Source organism: Rhododendron vialii, chromosome 11a (assembly GCF_030253575.1).
Source record: "Rhododendron vialii isolate Sample 1 chromosome 11a, ASM3025357v1".
NCBI classification, from domain to species: Eukaryota; Viridiplantae; Streptophyta; class Magnoliopsida; order Ericales; family Ericaceae; genus Rhododendron; species Rhododendron vialii.
Genome location: NC_080567.1, coordinates 23,559,960 through 23,579,601, shown reverse-complemented (window position 1 = coordinate 23,579,601; position 19,642 = coordinate 23,559,960). Strand labels below are relative to the sequence as shown.

General features: G+C 39.3%; 2 protein-coding genes across 4 annotated transcripts; one reads left to right on the top strand and one right to left on the bottom strand.

The window, feature by feature from the left end:
- Positions 1–1,342: 1,342 nt before the first annotated feature.
- On the top strand, positions 1,343–12,313 carry LOC131306578 (TOM1-like protein 4). Of its 3 annotated transcripts, none has more exons than XM_058332897.1 (10): positions 1,343–1,588; positions 2,664–2,822; positions 4,172–4,250; positions 5,739–5,837; positions 5,933–6,046; positions 7,363–7,508; positions 8,595–8,676; positions 9,859–9,944; positions 10,039–10,230; positions 11,481–12,313. In XM_058332897.1, exons 2-10 carry the CDS (start codon positions 2,713–2,715, stop codon positions 12,079–12,081), a joined length of 1,509 nt encoding a protein of 502 aa, XP_058188880.1. In that variant the 5' UTR covers positions 1,343–1,588; positions 2,664–2,712; the 3' UTR covers positions 12,082–12,313. The 3 variants fall into 3 exon arrangements, with proteins under 3 accessions (XP_058188880.1, XP_058188879.1, XP_058188881.1); XM_058332896.1 differs by having other exon boundaries at positions 1,459–1,588; positions 2,648–2,822; XM_058332898.1 differs by lacking the exon at positions 1,343–1,588 and adding an exon at positions 1,688–1,839.
- A 5,598-nt stretch (positions 12,314–17,911) lies between these two features.
- Positions 17,912–19,144, bottom strand: LOC131306577 (uncharacterized). Its single transcript, XM_058332895.1, has one exon. The coding sequence runs from the start codon at positions 19,028–19,030 to the stop codon at positions 18,140–18,142; it is 891 nt and encodes a 296-aa protein (XP_058188878.1). The 5' UTR covers positions 19,031–19,144; the 3' UTR covers positions 17,912–18,139.
- Positions 19,145–19,642: the final 498 nt, after the last annotated feature.

The window sequence follows — 19,642 nt, the reverse complement described above, 5'->3', positions numbered from 1 at the left end:
ACTTACGAAATAAACTGCTCAATCATAACGAGCCCTCGTGAAGGACCACACGCGAAATACCATTCTACAACCACACCCTAATTATGCATTCAAATGCACAAAACACGGAAGCGGGGGGGCTGCTGTGCCCGATTCTGGGCCCACTCCGATCTCGCTCCGATGATCGGAATCGTTCACTTTGTAGAGCTCGTCGAGTACAACAACCATGCAAAAAATCAGCTTAATTGGATATCGTTAAGTGCCTGATCAGAGCCCATATAACTCTCGGTCCATGGGTTACAGATTTGATCCAGTGTTTCGGATCCATTCTTTTCAAGATAAAAAGGTTCCGGTCAGGCACTAACGATATCCAATTAAGCTGATTTTTTGCATGGTTGCTCTACTCGATGAGTTCTACAAAGTGAACAATTTTGATCATCGGAGCAAGACCGGAGTAGATCCAGAAACTGGGCCCAGCAGCCCCCCGCCTCTAACATGTCTACAACCACACTCAGCTACGCACCCAAATGCACATGGCTGTCAACCACACCCAAGTTCCAACTTCATGCACTCAAACGCACAACACACGCATCTGTTTACAACCACATCAAACTTACGCACCGAAATGCAATTGACTACAAGCACACCAAACTTGGGGTCGGATTCCGTCCAGTTAGTTCGGACCGATTCATTGTTTTGCATCCGAGCAGTCCAAAAGTGTTTTGACGGTTCAGATTTGGTCTGGATATTTTGGGTATTTTGTAATAAAAATAAATCCAAACAAATCTGAGCAGTCAAAACACTTTTGGATAGCTCGGATGTAAGCCAATGGACCAAATTGGTCTGAACTAAATGGACTGGATCCTTTAGCCCCGTTCCGCTAAATAAGCCAATTGGCTTCTTTTTTTTTTGTCATTATTCAAATTTTTTGGTCAATTTTTTAGAGATTATTGCATCGTCATGACAAGAGGAATCTAAAAAGTAAAAAATTACGATCGAAATCAAATTTTTTGAATAAAGACAAAAATAAACCAATAAGCCAATTTTTTAGTCCTTATTAAAAAAAATTAAATTTCGATCATAATTTTTTATTTTTTAGATTTCTCTCGTCATAATAATGCAATAATTTTCAAAAAATTAACGAAAAATTGACAAATACAAAAAAAATTAAATAAAAATAAAAAAATAATCCAATTAACTTATTTAACCGAACACGATATTTCCCACCTAACTTATGCACCCAAATACACACTTATGCACCCCAAATATACAACAGGTAGGTGTGTTGTGCGTTTGATTGCGTAAGTCGGGTGTGGTTGTAATTTTTTTCTATCATCTTGATCCCCACCGTCCACCCCATTGCCTGTATAGAAAATTGTCACCTCGTGTGTGATCTGCATCCCCGATAGTCAACGCCGATTCCACCCCGGTCGGCCGTGTATAAAACTCGCTTATTAGGAGAGGAGAGACATTTGCTTTCCTACCCATCAAGAAAAGTACCAAAAACCCATTTCCTAATCTCTTCCTTCCTCTTTATAAAAACCCAATTCATCTGCTTTTTCTATAGACTCTCTCTCTCTCTAGACCGGGCCGTCGGTGTTGTTCAACGGTAAGACTTCTACACTCACGACTCCTCTCTAATTCTTGATCGTTATTTGAACTGGGTTCTTGGGTTGGCCCCCCTTCATGCTCTAGAATTGGAGGGTGTTTGTTTGTGGGGTTATACGGAAGTGATCATAATTCTAGGGCTATTCAATCATTGTCTAGAGATTTTGGTTTCTGACCTGTAATTCTTGTGGGATTCTTGATCTGCAGTGAATTTTCCTGTTAGTTTTGGGTTTCAAGCCCTAATCATCGTGGGTTTGTGGCTTGCATCCTTAATTTAGAGAATTTTTGAATCCGTGTCAACTGAACTCTAAATGTGCTTCTTACTGCTCTTGAATTGAAGTGTGTTTGCAGTGTTGTATGGTAGTGATCATAATTGAGGAAATATTTAATCTTTGACTGATCAGTGTTTGTCAAATTTTCCATTTAGTATTGGTTGTTTCGCCATGTTGGGTTTTTGTTTTACATTGATGAGATAGAGAATTTTCTAATCCGTGTCAATGGAACTGTAAATGTGCTTCTTACTGCTCTTGAATTGAAGTGTGTTTGTAGTGTTATATGGAAGTGGAAATTTTTGATCTCTCTCTGATTAGTGTTTGTTGACCTGTGATTCTTGTGGGTTTGTTGATCTTTGTCAATTTTCCAATTAGTTTTTGTTGTTTCTTCATTGTGGGTTTTTTGTTTACATTGATGAGATAGGAAGTTTTCCAATCCGTGCCGATCGAAATGTTAATGTGCTTCTTACTAGGGTTGTATGAAAGTGATCATAATTCTTACTGCTCGTGAATTGAAGCCTGTTTGCAGGGTTGAATGAAAGTGACCATAAATGGGGAAGAATTCAATCCTTGTCTGATTACTTTTTGTTTGTTGACCTTCTAATTCTTGCGGGATTGTAGGTCAAATTCTCCTTTTAGTTTTGGGGTTTTTTCAATCCCTAGTTATTATGTTTTTTTGGTTTTCAGTCAAGATATAGAGATTCTAATCTGTGTCATTTGAATTGTAATTATAGTTATAAATTGTGTATGTTTGCTTGTGTATAACGCTTTGATCGATTTCACCATAGATTTTTTGCTGTCTAGGACGATCAAAGGTGGGGACTCGGGTGAAGCTGTTAAACGATAGAAGGAAATGGCTAATAATGCGGTGGCATGTGTGGAGAGGGCAACAAGTGACATGCTGATTGGTCCAGACTGGGCAGTTAATATCGAGCTATGCGATATCCTTAACATGGATCCTGGGTATCATTTCTCTCAACAACTTATACATGTTGATGATTACTAATATGATTCCTACAGTTTTATGTTTGTGGGTGGCTCTGATTTTTTGAAGTTGGTAATAGTTGGATATCTTGCACATGTGCATTTCATTAGTGCTTGCAGCTGTTGAATGCAATGACTTAAATAAATGGTGCCAAGATGCAGATATTTAGCAGAGAGGGTAGTTCTTGTTCAATAATTTGATATTTTGTACCTACACAGAGAAATCTCCCAAATCCTTGATGTAGGATGGCCTTGAGAAACTTGGGCCAAGCCTGTCCGAATTGGTTTCATGGTGGGCTACTGGGCTCAAGTCTAGAGAAGTCACTTAGTGAAACGAATGGGTTTTGGTCTTGGTCTTAGAAGTCTAGTTGTAGGATTTAAGGATTAAACATGTCTTGATTGAACATAAAGTGGACTTGGTTGTAATGGGATTTTTAAGTTAGGCATCTTAAGATTGAGTGTGTGGTTGTGTTACACGTTGAAGATTAGTGCAACAATGAATCATGCTACATGGCTACTATACTTGACTGTGAAATAGAGTAATGGGATCTTCAGGGAAATAGGTTTTAGAAAAGAGTTTACTGATTAAGGGGTGGGGTGATGTTGGCGCTTCTAGATAGCTTTTATTCTATTCCTCTCATTGGAGAACAGGACTATGGTTTGGCATGGTTGTGCTTGAGGTCCGGAAGGTGGAAGGTAAAATCAATAATGAAGAATTGACTACAAGTAGCCAGAATAGCCCAGGAAGCTTCGGACACCCAAAACAACCTGTGCCACAAAAGCAACACCGATGGGCAGTCGAGAAGAATATGGTCTATGTACTCTTTCAGGTGTCCTACACATGATACACCAACTGGGGAATGGTCGCAATCACAAGGAAGTGATGGAAATTGATGATATCCTGAGCGGTTGGTTGATGCTTATTGCTTGATATTTCCTATGGATATCCTGAGCGGTTGCTGTCTGGTTATCACAACCCCACTTTGCCTCCGCCCACCTCCATTGTCTATTAGGATTGGGAGTTATCTCGTGACTAAAGCCGGCTGGGATTAAAAACTAATTCGCTTATGTTGTTTTATTTGAATGATTTGGGATTGTGAATGATCTAGCATCTTTTAGCTGTTAATTTGTGCTGTTAGTCCATCTCTTCTATTTGAGAACTAGATCTATGCACTGTCAATCCTGGATATTGCAAATTTGCATTTCTGTTTGTTTCCTCTTTGTTATTTTAACCATTGTTCATTTCAACATGTCGCCCTTGTGCTAAAACCGTAACGGATGTCGGCTCAATCCGAAGGAAGTTATGTTTGATTGGATTGAAATTGTAGGCAAGCAAAGGATGCCTTGAAGCTGCTCAAGAAGCGTCTGGGAAGCAAAAGTCCTCAAATATCGTTGCTTGCTCTTTTTGTAAGTGTTCTCTTTGCTTATATTTCCTTAGAAATAGCTTTTGTTTGTATGTTAGTTTCCTGGTTGGCCTAATGGCCTATTTGGTATCGGGATCAACTTTATTACACTTGTCAGTTAAAATACCTGGTTCTGCCTAAGGGGACCTCTTCCCCAACAACAGACTTTGTTTAATAGGAATAGACTGCAACGGAAAACGACCTTCTAGCCCCATTGTTTCCAAACACACTATTTTTTGGATAGAGATGCTGTCCGATGGAGAAATGAACAAAAAACGAGTTAAATGATCTGGAAATTGCTGTGCTGTTTTTCATCCTAAGGCACCCCCTAGGACGTGATGGCATTACATGCCACACCAAGCTATGGTCCCTACTAATAGGACCCTCTTCTAACTACTCAAGATCTTGGTTACTGATCTTGGCATTGAATCCTAAACAAACAATTTGCCAAAATGAGTGACCCCTATGCAAGCGAGCCATCCATCTTACAAGTTACAAGTGAATTGTGGTGTACTTAGATCCCTTAAGACACCAACTAGGGAGAAGTTCTTTCTCAATCTTGCAACGCCCACTATACCTGTGAACCTCTTTCTGAATAACCCATGCCATGATGTTGAGAGCAAAGACTAATAAAGCTTTCCTTCAACACGACTCCTATTTGTGTGTGTGTGTGTGTTCGCATGCGCACAGCTTTACATATATGCCTTTTGGTCTACAGGCTGCTGGAGAATTTAACGCAAATCTTGCTTGTGTACTTGTTGATGTCCGGCCGTTAATGTTCTCTTTTTGGGTTCAAGTATGCTTTTCATGAGTACATTTTGAATGCCCACTATCCATGTAGAGACACCTTGCAATAGGAACCACACCATTCTCTTGATTAACTACCTGGATCATTTTGAAGTCATGTTGTTTTGACACAAAACAAGGCATGTCTATTTGTAGTCGAGACAGTGAGGACTTCCATCTCCTGTATTTTCTCAGGAGCTTTTTCTTTTTATGACTACAGATTTTTTTTTTTCAATTCTAACACTAAATTCATAGAGTCATAATATTTTATTTCCAACTTTAACATAAATTTACACACATGGATTACAGTGGTGGTTCATGACTTGCATATTTTTTTGGTTTTGTTAATGATGTTAAGTCTTAACTGTTTTGTAGAGGCGTATTCTGTTGTTATCTTTCAGTTTGAAAATTGTGCAGCCCTACGCCTTGTTGGAGGTCTGACTTTGACACTTCAATCTTGCCTCATCTTTTGAAATTCTTGACCACTTGTTCAAGCCGAACAAGATTTGCTCTTGACCATTTGCTCTTTTGAAATTCTTGACCACTTCAGTTTGTATACCAGATTCACAACCCTCTAACCTCGCCATGTATTGACTTTGGACTTGTTAACGTTTGAGTCATACTGTTGTAGGCATTCTTGTGTAACTACTTTTTTGTCTTACTGTTGGCCAAAAGACAATTTACATATTGGGAATTTCTGATTCAGGTATTGGATACTCTTAGTAAGAACTGTGGAGAGTATATTTTCCAGCAAATTGTTGAGCGGGATATTTTACATGATATGGTGAAAATAGTCAAGAAGAAGGTGCCAATATCTGTTTTCCTGTCACATGTTGAGATTCTTTTCTTCTGTTCAGATTCTGTGTATGGTCCATTTTAACCTTGTATTTTCTTCTGCAGCCTGATCTGAATGTGAGAGAGAAGATATTGATTTTGATAGATACATGGCAAGTAGCATTGGGAGGGGCCAGAGGAAGACATCCCCAATACTATGCTGCATATAATGAACTCCGGGTAATTGTTTAACCATTGCATTCTTTCGCCTTGCATTCTTTATGTTAGCATATATGTTTTCAGTGAGTAAAAGTTACAATGAGTGCCCTCTATGTTGCAGTTTCTAATGCTTGAATATTATTTCATACTCTAACGTTAGAGTATTGTTTGTAGAAGTATTGCTTGGATTCGAACTTAATCAGTTTAAATCAAGCTGTAATGCATCACAACGCTTTTGGATTCAATTCAGAACAAAATGTTTTAGTTAATTGGTCGAATTTGTTGGAAACTGGATGGTATGCTTATCCGATGGTCATATTTTCAAACATTAAGTAGTTTTTGCAAACCTTTTGCTGACCTAAAAGTAGCAATGTTTGGTTTGTCTAAACAGAATTGCAAGTTGTCGCAATGTGTGAACTATCTATTACTTGGTAGTGGTTATTCCTGTCTTGTCTTCATGGATCAAGACATTTTAGTGGGGTGCATTGGTAATAAGACATTTTCCATATGTCGGACAAGGTTAATTGTGGAAATGTTGATTTTACTCTATGGACGCCAAGGCTCATTAAGAATGAGACAAAGAATAGTGCGCTCTTTGTAATTTTGTATTGCAAGGATAGATTGGTGCCATTCCATGAGCTGGAGTCGAAATTCTCTGCTGAACATAACTACATAAGCCCTATCTTAACCTACATGTGGACTTTTTCAAAATGAAAGGAAAAATAAATGTTCCTTTTCTCTTCTTGTTTCATTGTGCATTTTCCTATTTTTTTAGGGTGCCTGCATGAAGATGCCAGTTTTCTCTGCTGGGAGGACATTTTCGTGGTGATACTGATGCAACATGCTTATCACCAAGTCCCCCCACGAGATGCAGTCTTCACACCCTCCTGCTTTTCAATTCCCATTGAAAATGAAATATAATTTGTTTTTCGTTGGTCAGAAAACGATACACCTTTTGGTTTGTGTCGTATTGGAAGAGTAAAAAGAATAAGTAAGCACATTCCAGTTTGACTAAGGATCCACATCCCTAGCGAGGCAAAAAACAGAGACCAAGTCGGCACCATAATCCGCTTGGGATGAAGGCAGTAGTATATAAATGGCTCTCTTGTTTTAGTCATCAAGATCATTATATTTCTGTTTATTGCTTAGTGATCAAGACCTTAATAATGTATACTGCATCTGGGGTTGGCGCACCTATTTGGGTGCTTTCAAAAACAATTCTCGTGTTATACTACTCTGATACATCCAGGTTGTGGTTCCATGTTTAAAATTTATCTTTTGGTCTTCTCTTGAATTGATTGGGCTTATTTACTCAGCTACTGTATTGTAATTTGCAGGCTGCTGGAGTAGAATTTCCTCCTAGAGAAGAAAACATTGTACCATTATTCACACCTCCGCAGACTCAGCCAATAAGTTACCCTGCTGCAGAAGATGAGGCACTTGCTGTTCAGGCCTCTCTTCAGTCTGATAATTCTGAAATGAGGTATTGCGTTGATCGTACATCCCATTCTATTGGTTTCCTGAGCTGCAAGCTCCACTTCCATTCATGTTACCTTCAACATTTGCTTTCCTTGTCTGTTTTTTTGGAGACTGGTGGCCTGAGGGGTAGGGGAGGAATTTATAGTTCCAGTCTCACTGAATATGATTGGTGTTCTGATTCCAGTCAAGTTCTGATTACGATAAATGTGTTTGAGATGTGAAGAAGAAACCATCATTCAGGTTTTAACAAGTGTTCTACAAAATCCTACGAATGGCTTCTGCGTGTTTGAGAGTAAAACAACCCATTTACTTCTGAAGGTTTTTGCATTTTTTTTTTGTCATAGGCAAAAATAACATTTTATTAAGGGAAAGGGAGAGGGGAATCCAACCAAAAGTTGGAATACATCCAATGGGAACAAGCCCATACACCCGAAGGCCTAAAAGGCCATATAATACAATGAAGCCCAAAAACACCCCAAAAGGGTACAAAGCCCTAGAAAAAGGCCAAAAAGCCCAGATATTACAATATAGCCCAGCCCAAAGAACACCCAAAACCCTAACCCTAACTACTGAACATTTCAAGCTCTGCCCTCCATGGTTTTTGCATGGTAATTGGCATTTAATAGTTATTTGATATCTTATATATTGCTATTCGATTATAAGAAAAGCAGTACAAAATCCATAGTTCTTTTGTCACTTTCGTTTATATGGAGCTGTCTAGCTATGGACTTCTCCCACAAAACAATCTCTTATGTACTTTGATGGGATTACATCACTTCCATCACTGCCCTAGCAAACAAGTGCTAACTCGACTGCCATGGCACAACCATCCTACTGGAAGTTCAATCTCAACCCCCTTAATGCTTGCTGCCTTTGCCTTCTTCCAAGTTCCAACCATCAGGGCTCAAAGATCAGTATTCTAGGGGGATAACGGTTTCAATGTTTGGTGATTTATAGGGAAAAAGTTCTGGTTTGCGTTCATACAGTTGCCAGTTTCTTTAATTAGTCCGATTATAAGCTACGTGTTCTTTCATTTCCCCCCATTTTGTGTGGACTCTGTTTCTATGTCTTGTAATTTGTTTTGTCGCAGCTTGGCAGAGATTCAAAATGCTCAGGGTCTAGCAGATGTTCTAATGGAGATGCTCACTGCCTTGGATCCTAAGAATCGTGAGGTTAACAACGTTTTTCTTTTTTTTTTTTGTAGGATATTCATTTCCTTTGCTTCTTTTTGGTATAGAAACCTGAGACGAGTGACGTGGTTACTTTTTTTTACATGAAACCATCTATTATGGAATGTGTATTTCGTTTCCAAATATTTTCGTTTCATGTACTCCAAAAGCTGTCAAACTGTATGTTTCCAGCAGTTTCCAATAAGGGTTTTGTGCTAAATTTATCTTCTTTAGCAAGAATGCGCCCCCTTGATGATTTTTATTCAAGTTCAAGATGTGTACATATTGGTTGATGATAAGTCGTATGAAGTATTCCCATGAAGGTAATGTGATAGAAATTTAGCTGCATATCTAAATTAATTTGGTATGTCTGTATGCTGCTAATATTGACCCTCAATAAAGTTTATCCGCTCTTTTTTTTCATCCCCCAATGGTTATTTTAAGAAAGACAACTGGGAGAATGAAACTGTATACGCTGAATGACCAAAAATAGAAACAACGTGGTTGATTTCATCTTCTTTGGTCATCCTTGGACATTTTTCAGTTAGAAACAGGGAAAACTACCCATCTCCAACTGTCATTAAGGATTCCTCATAAGTCCAAGAAGAAGCATTTATCGGCAAAAATGATTAAAAAAAAAAAGGTCTGATCTCTAAAGAGGGAAATTGAGGAAGAACAAGAGGTTTGAATACTCACTCTGGCCTATACTATTGATATGGCTGGTTAGACATTGACTGGTCACAGTTCCTGGCGTTACTAGAGTGAACCATCGTCATACAAAGTATTTGGTGATGGAGCGCATTTAACGACATTTTCATAGAACGAATATGATTCACACAAAGGACCTCCTAAACATGAAGTTCAATAGAGTTGGATAGGAAAAGCGTCTATCTATTCCTATTATTGCTGGAAAGCCTGCAATGCGGTGCCTATACTGAGGATGTCATTATTCGACATAGGGAGAATCTTTGAATTAGGATGCTTGTCTTCCATTGAAATATCTGTAATATTTGTTAGGTTATTACATTGTAATAGTTCTGAACTCAATTTAGATACCCACTTAAGTTTTTAATTTTTTCACTACTATTTAGTATTTAACACAAGGGAAAATCAATCATTCTTTTGTTGCGACTTGTGAGAAGAAGCCGAGTGAATATTTTCTTATTACCCTGGTTGTTTCCGCAGGATCTAAACCAAGAGGTGATTGTTGACCTTGTTGATCAGTGCCGTTCTTACCAAACACGTGTCATGAATCTTGTGCACAGTACTGCGTGAGTATACACACATTGATATAAAAGAGGGTATCATCCACCTCAGAACAATTGAATTTATGTACTGAAATTTGACTATGGTGGTTCACTCTAGAAATGAAGAGCTTCTGTACAAAGGATTGGCATTGAATGATGACTTGCAACGTGTTCTTTCTCGGCATGACGATGTTGCAAAAGGAACCCCTACCGTTGGGGTAGGAATGCGAGAAAACTCAGTTGTTCGTCTCATGAATGTGAATCATGAGGATGATGAGTCAGAAGATGATTATTCTCAGCTAGCACCCAGGTGACTTTACATTCTACTTCTCATTTCTGTCAAGCTCATGAATGCAACGTCTTCTTCCATATGCGTGCTTTCATGCTTGCAATGAAAGATGACAGATGAAAAATAATATTTTGCGGTGAATGATGGCCCTCTGGGGCATGTCGTATTCCCAAATCTGTCTTTCCTTTAATTGGGTACTTATTTGATGATGTGGGAACTTATCATTATGGAAGAGGATTAGGTGGATAACACTGTTAGATTTCTGGGAGGGTTCCAACTTAAAACCAATTGGCAATAGATGGAGTAACCTCTAGAATATATTAACCAAGCTTAGGTGGCTTAGATGAACGATGTGGGACAAGTTTAACACTCCCCCTCACGTGCAGCCTAGATGCACGTGGAGGTGACAGACCAGGAGCTGACTGACTGACTCGGGCGACAGAGATGATAGAGACTTTCCCACGAGGTGAGGCCATCCAAGACTTAGCTCTGATACCATGTTAGATTTCTTGGAGGGTTCCAACCTAAAACCAATTGGCAATAGATGGAGTAACCTCTAGAATATATTAACCAAGCTTGGGTCGCTTAGATGAACGATGTGGGACAAGTCTAACAAACATAAGCATGGTATATTTGGAAGTTCCTATTTCATGGGGCATTTGTGTGGAACCTTATCGTCATCAGTCATCACAAACACATATGAAGTTTTAAAAGCTACGCGGGAAAGTTTGCAGACACCTTACCTGTTGCACAGTATGTAGTTGCCCGAGCTTGTTACCGCCATATAATTACTAGACATATGTGCTATTCCATCACATGTTTAATGCACTAAGCCCAATATAAATTTATAACATAGTACATTAAACACTTGATGGAATAGTGCATATGTCTAGTCATTATATGGCTGTTATAAATTTAGTATCTATGCAGACACATATTTTACTTTTATTATAGCCTTGCTTTATCCTGCTTCAGATAATAAGTTTTGGAATAGCAGCATCTCAATGCATGGTCATAGATACGATAATTTGCATACGAACATTTAGAATGGCAGCACATGCATGGTTATATACAGTAATATACTATGAGTTTTCATGTTTTTAGTCCTGTTAACAGTTTATGCATTTACCCCGTACAACACTATTTTTGCTGTTGCTTTGTATGTCGGTATGTTTTGGTATAGGATTATCCCTCTACTGCATTTCCGTTCCCTTTTTTAACTTGAATTCTAGTCTTTGTATTTACTAGTTCATTTAATCATATCATTTCAGGTCATCAAGAGATACTTTGCAGGGACTGGGGCGAAACACAACAATTTCAATGAATCCTGAACCCATCCGAACCAGCCCAATTCTTCCTGCCCCACCCTCTTACAGGAAGTCAACCACAGATCCGTCAATTGACTTTTTAAGTGGCGATGCCTATAATGCTGAAAGACCTGTCCAGACTCATTCAAGCAGCACAAACTCCGTCCCACCACCAACTCCCCCACTGTCTTCTTCCTCCTCCCCTCCCTCCGAATACATAAACCCCACTGCTTCCATGTTTACAGGTGGTCCTGCAACGGATGACCCCCCTCCAATGCGCAAATCCTCCGATGGGTCGCCTACGTCCCTCCCACCCCCGCCTGCCAAGTATAACCAGAGACAACAGTTCTTCGAGAAACAGGTTTCTCTGGGTGGTGGTTCTCCTATGGGTAATGGGTCGGGTTCCTCTTCTGACATCTTAGTTGGACCGACTCAGAACCTCTCTCTTAATCCATCAACTCCGACCAAGCAAGAGAAGCAGGAAGATGCATTGTTCCAAGATTTGGTTGACTTTGCTAAAGCCAGGTCCTCTTCTTCGTCTTCCAAACCCAATCGGTCGTATTGAGTGGGGTGTGTATTACCTATGGATCATCTTCTTTTTTTTATTTCCCAGAAAAAGAGTTTCGGATTATTTGTCGTGGTGCTGTTTTTTCAGTATTATTCATAGTAGTTCTTGGGGGGTTATACTATTAAGACTCCTTGAATAAATGTGGGTGGGTACTTGGTTATGACCGTTTGATATCAGTTATGTAAATGATGATTTTTTCTGTTTGATTTTGAGGCGACTGTTGTTACACACTATTTCTGGTAGATGGCTTCTCTCTCTCTCTCTCTCTCTCTCTCTCTCTCAAACACACATATTCAAGTTGTGGGTCGGGTAAGTTCCTCTTATTTGGTTTGACCTGGAGTCTCTCTTAATCCATCAACTCCAACCAAACAAGAGAAGCAAGAAAATGCATTGTTCCAAGATCTGGTTGATTTCGCTAAAACCAGGTCGTCTTCTCACCTCCCGAACGCAGTCGGCCATTTTGAGATGGATGTTTCAACTATGGATTGTTTGTTGTGGTACTGTTTTTCAGTAATGTTGGAAGATTATTGGGTTTCGTCCCATAAAACTCTTCGGATACATGTGGGTTGGAACATACTTTGGCTTCGAAGATTGGGGACCTTTTTTCTTATCTCTCCGTATTCGGCCCTATGAACAGACTATACGAATATCAATTTCACCGTCCGCTAGTAGGTCTCAATTAAAGTCGACATAAAACTTCGTATAAACTGACTTAATATAGGAATTAATAGCACGCAAATGAGAGTCGAACCGAGACCAAAGATGTTCCGAATAAGATCCGAAATATTTAATTTTGGGGTTAACTTTTACATTATTCCCTCAGGAATATCACTGCGACAACTAGGTTGTTAGGAATCATTGTCGGTAACCCATGATTTGTGAAGCAATATTCCAGTTGGGCCCACTATTCCACTCAGATTGACCTCCAACAAATCCACCAGATTTCGCTATACTACTTGCTAGTATTATATTTAGAATATAATATTTTACATTTCAGAAGTTGATTTTTTTTTGGTTTTTATAACCTTCCCCTAAAAAAAAAAAAAGGAAGAAGTCAAAAAGAGATTGATATTGTACCTAACATGAATCCACTGCCCAGATTGAACTGAAAAGCATGTAGCATAAGCTAAAGAAAAACATTTGCATCCAAATTCCAAACCATAAGGCATAAAGATAATTCAGGAGTCGCGCCCAAATACGGTACAGACACCTTGTTCTTATCTCGAACGAAGTAAATGTATGTTAAGCAACAAGCTTCAACTAGGGAATGTTTTTCTCTTAGCAAAAACAGAGGAGAAGGCGACCAGGGTGTAACAACTACCGTTCCACCGAGGCAAGCGGCCAGTAGACAGAAACTGTAAAGTAGGGTTGAGGGCGTCGATAGTACGACTTACATAGGCGGCCTCTCTAGGCCAATTCTGTGAGAGTAACCCACCGACCACCACCAAATTACCATGGTTTAAACTATATACGGAATTTAAGTACTTCAACAGAACTGGCAAAAAAAGTGACAGTGATGCATTACTATTACAAACTTTAATTTCAACACAGTACAACTACAAACACACACTATGACCTTTCGCTTTCGATTATGGCAATCGATCTCTTACACTTCCAATTCAAATTACAACATCAACCGAGAAAGCTTATTTGAAAAGTCGGTTTTTTGTCACACACAATATCTTGTCTAAGAACGACGTACACAATCAAAAGTATAGGGACGAACGCAAGATTTTAGTACCTATCCTCCACAAAAAAAAACAAAACGCAAGATTTTAGTAAAAAGTGCAAGGAACTAAAGGTGGAATTCCGGTGATAATGACCAGTGCTATAGAGGGGAGAAAAATATCACTTCCCAATTACTACTAACAGGTTATAGCACTTGCTTCATGATATATTTACTGATGAATTATGCATTGGGTTGCTTGCTTCAACTTGTGAAAGATGATGGCAAAAATCCGGCGCTTTATGCTTCCTCTTACCGGAGGAAGCATCACTACACGCCTCTGGTCGACATAATTCACAAGTGACATTTTTTCAGTGAGAGAGAGAGAGAGATTTAAGAAGTGAAAGTTTTGGGTAGAGAGGCGGGGGGTGGGGAGAGAGAGAGAGAGAGAGAGAGAGAGAATTATAAAGTGAAAGTTTTGGGTTGCAACATATATATAGGAAGGAATGTAGGAAATGGGGAGGAGGTAAAATAGCGCAAAAGGAGGAAGTAAGCTGGTAAGGAAACTTCGTTGGGAACTTCGTTGGCGCCGTGGGCTTTCACCGTATTTGGTAGTTTAAGCCTTTATTTATGGGGACTTCTTTCCTGGTTTTTGCTGTTTCCTAACGTCTTTCACTTCTTGCGGTTGTACGTGCCGCCATGCCACCTCACGTGGTGTCTTTTTCGGGAGAAATTTTTCGTTGCTGGGTGGGTGTATTCCACCACGTGGTACCCGCTTGGCACATCTGTGTCATCCAATACATTTTTGGATGACTCCGATTGAAACTCTCTCTCTCTCTTCTCACTCCAACACTTTCTCTCTCATTTTTCTTTCTCTAAATCCGAGCTGTAAAAAAAACACAATGAACGACTTGGATGCGCCGAGCGCAAACCTTGTGTTACCTGCTGCTCAGCACTGAAAATATTCTCCTTTTTTGGGGAGATTCGATCCATTCCAAATTCTACTTTTTAGTTTCATTTTCCAAGGTACACAATACAAGGAGATTCATACACGCTCTTAAAAAAGAAAAAAAAAAAAGAGAATATAAAAAAAAAAGAAAATAAATACTCCGTCACACTTATGATTTAATTGGCCATGTTCTTTAATTTAGTTTTAGTGGCTTTTTGGCGTTTTATCCTTATTAAAAAAAAACGCGTTTACTAGTTTTTTGCCAAATTTTTGTAGATTATTGATTCGTTTTGATAGGAGGCATCAGAAAACCAATTTTTTTTTTACTTATACCCAAATATTTTTTGAAAATATTCAAGATAAAGCCGGCTTCATCTTGGATACTTCTAAATGTATTTGGGTAGAAGTAAAAAGAAATTTACTTTTTTGATTTCTCTCATTAAGACGAATCAATAAACCACAAAAATTTGACGCAAAATTAACAGATGTGGAAAATTTTTGAATAAGGACCAAATGCCCAAAAATAACAATTAAATCGAAGGACTTTGACGTAGGTGATAAGTTTCGTCCTCCTCAAGAAGGCCAATGGGGCAGACAACCTGGGCCCTCAACGCCAAAGGTGAGAAGATTAAGACGGCAGACCTAACTCCAGGAAACACACACACACAAATTCAAATACTACTTACGAACATTCGAAATAAGAATTAATGCATTATGCATGTACACCAAAAATCACAGAAAGAGGAAACAATCTAAGGCAACGAGAGGATTATATGAATATCATCCATGGGGATGACATCGACATCTCTCGCTTGGACGGAAGTTCTTCTAGATCTCCGACTACAATTTCATCAATCCGGTAAATGCTGGTAGTATTTCTCTCTATTCATCAAATAACCGTGATTTCTAGCTAGCCAAACTAACCTCCAACAAATCCATTTGATTTACTATACTCCTTGCTAGTATTATTTATTTATTTATTTTTATCATTTCAGAAGCTGATTTTTCGGGCTTTTATAACCTTCTCCTCAGTTACCAAGTAAAAAAGACATTGATGTATTGTAACAAAATTGAATCCAGTTGCCCAGATTACTTTGAAAGTAAGTATATAAGCTAAGATCAGTTGCATTCAAACCAGACGGCACAAAGCTAGAAATTCAAGATCGAGCCGCAGCCAAATAAATACACACATATTTTGTGTTATTCTTTCAAACAAAGTAAATGTATGTTAAGAAACAATTTTCAAATACGAAATTTCTGCTAAGCAAAAATCAAAATGGTGGTGTGGGGGAGGGCGACCAGGCATAGCAGCTAGCCCTTCCTCGAGGGTGAGATAATTAATTAGGAGTACTTCAAATCCGTGGCAGAACCCAGAAATAAACTAAAAACGATAGCAACTACCGCCCTACCTGAGACAAGTGGCCAGTAGGCAAGAACTGGAGGGCGTGATCGAGGGGTTTGGAGTAGTCCTCTGGTCGCGAAGCTATCACCTTGGGTGGTTCAATTATCTACGAATCAACTTGATGTACCATTGGTCAAGTTTTTCTAAATAAATTTGTTGCTGATCAAAAAAAAAATTATATATGAAATTCAAGTACTTTAATCAAACTGAGGAAAAGGAGACGATGATACAATTATTTTTACTAATTTTTATTCCAATACATACTACTACAAACACACACACACACACAGCTAGCTTCCCAAAATGAAAGATTATTAGCCCCTGCAACAACATAAACATCACATGCTTCTACTATGAGCTAAATACAGATAGCACCACCAAATTTCACCCACATCTCCACTATGACCTCTCACTTTCAATTGTGGCAGTCGATCTCTTATGGTTAGATGTAAATTGCAACATCACCCGGCTATGGACGGAGCATTATGAGAATGCCAACATGAAATTGGCTTTGTGTCAAACATAACATTTGTCTATGAACACAGTCAGAAGTGCAAGGGCGGGTGTTCGATTTCAGTAAATGTATAAGGAACTAAAGGTGGAATTTCGATATATAAAAAGAAAAAGAAAAAAGGAGGAGTGTGAATTACTAAATCCATAAGTTGCATACAAACTTGATCAGAACTATGTGTGATAGCACTTGGTTATAATGAACTGATGAATTATGCATTGGGTTGCACGCTTCAACTTGAGAAAGATGATGGCGAAAATCTTGCGCTTTACGCTTCCTCTTATCGGAGGGAGCATCACTACACGAACACGCCTCCTGTCGACATAATTCATACGGGACATTTTGAGAGAGAGAGAGAGAGAGAGAGAGAGAGAGAGAGAGAGAGAGAGAGAGAGAGAGAGAGAGAGAGAGAGAGAAAGAGATTTATGAAGTGAAAGTATCGGGTTGGAACATGTATATAAATAGGGGAATGAGGAAAATGCATGTGGTGGGGATAAAATAGTGGAGTACGAAAGGAGGCAGTCAGGAAACTTCGTTGCCATCCTCGGCTCTTCACCATATTTGGGAGTTTATGGACTTCTTTTGGGCTTTTTGCAGTTTCTTTTTTCGCTTCTTGGGGTGGTGGTTGTACCACCATCTCTGACGTGTTTTCTTTCTTTGGCAGATTCGGCCCATTACAAATTCCTAGTGTTTCATTAATCATTATTGAGAGAAGTTATTCACGGCTTCGCCCAATCTCAGACGATTCGTTCAAAAGTGTTTTGAATGATCTGGATTAAAAACAATCTCTTAATGGTAATAGATTAGTTTTGAATCCGGATTAAAAATAATCTATTACCATTAAGAGATTGTTTTCAATCCGAATTGTCTTAAATATTTTTGGACGGCCGAAATTGAGCGCCTTAAACTTTATTTACGGCTCCTCTGTAAATAAGATTTTCTCTTCATTATTGAGCATCGATAGTTACATAATAATATTATGTGATTTTCTTTAGTAATTCAGAAGACATGATGCTAAAATAGTAAAATAGCTTGTCAAAGTTTTTGTTACTATAAAGAAAATAGTGCGGTCCATTCTCTCTCCAGTGAATCGGTACTACTGCGTATAAGCTAGACCAGATATTCGATTATCAATGTGTGAGAAAACCCGACCCACTCACCAAAAGCATGACACTGTAAACGAGCATAACTCTGCTAACCAAGAACCGAACAAAACCATTGAGACTTGAACCATATATAGGTGGTGAATCCATGATGTAAAGTTTTTTTTTTTTTTAAATAATCGGATGTCCGGGCTAGAGGCATGACACGTAAAAAGTCAAAAAAAATCACAATTACATACAAAAAATGATTGTAACGCTACGTAAATGAGCTTCAAATACTGAAATTACACAAAATCCATCCTCAACAACCACTAAATCCAAGAACTTGACCTATGTGACAATTTCCAACCTCCTCAAGCAAAAACACACACGAAAAACAAAAATCAAAACTTTCAGAATATGAACGCATTATGCACACCAAAAATCACAGAAAGATGAAACAATCTAAAGCAATGAGAGGATTATCAATGTCCTCCATGGGGATGACATCAACGTCTCGCTTCGACGAAAATTCTTCTCCGACCGCGAATTCATCGATCTTTGAACCGATCCGATAAACGCTATTCTCTCTATTCATCAAATAACCGCGATTTCTACCCGAATTATTGCACGGACTTGAAGGCCTAATGTTCTCTCTTTTCGCGGATAAAATCCCGGAGCTGACCGCATTTTCCTTGGCCACAACAGAGTTATTGCAACAAAAGTCCTTGTGCCTATTTTTCAAATCACCCCTGTAGTTATGATCCCCACCGAATCTTCTGCTTGGTGACGGAGACCTCAGATTCCTACTTGGAATCGAATTCGCGTAGTTGGAAATCTCGATTTCCCTTCGAAAGCTCTTTTGTCGCGAAAGAACCGGCGAATTCGCACGAGCTCTCTTCTGCGGAATTGAGCTGAACTGCCTTGATTGTGTTGAGTCAGGGGAATAATTCTTCACTGCCGCTGGCTTTTTTAGAACTCCTCGGACCGGATCAACGCGTATAATTTGTGGGTTTTCCTTGACGCACGAGTACAAGAACTCGTTCGAGAACGACCTCTCCTTCGAGCTGACAACGGAGGACGATATCGACGATGACGACAGCGACGACGTTAGCGAACACGAGTTGCTGGTGTTCCTAGTGGTGAAAGAAACAGAGGAAACAGAGGAAGAAGCAGAGGTGGGAGAATTAGGATCGAGGGGCTGTTTTTCAGTTGAGGAGAAAGAAAGAGAAGAGGCTGCGGGAGGAGCTCGTGAAATTACCAGCTTGTCCTCTACATGGCTGGGCTCTACTTGGTGCTTCCTCTTGCGCTTGCATTTGCTAATGCAGGACCCCATGGATATGAACTGGGGGAGAGAATGGGAATAAAATTCTTTATTACTGCTATCAGATTGTTGAAGGATTGGTTTTAGAAAGTTGCAGAGGTATTTATGTACTGGGAAGGGAAAGGCGTAGTGGTGGTGGCTTTTGCTTTTTGTTGGTGGCTCCCTTTTTTGAGATTTTTGAATTTGGTTGCCGGGAAGAAATCCGTTGCGTAACGGTTATAATAGGGGAAAGTTTGATGGTAGGTGCTTCCTTTTTCATCATGTTTCGCCAACTTTTGGGGAGACAGGGTAAAATTAGTAGCAAAATTTAAGGCACATGTAATTGATGAAGGGATTTTGAACTAGATGTGTCACTACGGAAGGACGAACCTGAGGCAGCACGGTATTGTGCACGATCCGAACTCAGATCGTGCATTTAACGGCTTGGATTTCATCTCGGTAATGGACGTCCGAGAGCCGTTCATTGACGAGATGAGATTCGAACCGCCAGATGCACGATCCGACGGTTTGGATCGTGCACAACAGGCTCCCCCAATTCGGGAAGGACAACATTGTGTTTTACCTTTATACTGGGACATTTCTTATTCTTTGTTTTTCCGGTTTCTTCTTTAAGATCAACGGACT

Coding starts and splice junctions, on each gene's coding strand:
- LOC131306578 (XM_058332897.1), top strand. CDS start 2,713: ATGGCTAATAATGCGGTGGCATGTGTGGAGAGGGCAACAAGTGACATG. Junction 2,823..4,171: donor ATCCTTAACATGGATCCTGG/GTATCATTTCTC, acceptor TTGAAATTGTAG/GCAAGCAAAGGATGCCTTGA. Junction 6,047..7,362: donor CTGCATATAATGAACTCCGG/GTAATTGTTTAA, acceptor TGTAATTTGCAG/GCTGCTGGAGTAGAATTTCC.
- LOC131306577 (XM_058332895.1), bottom strand. CDS start 19,030: ATGGGGTCCTGCATTAGCAAATGCAAGCGCAAGAGGAAGCACCAAGTA.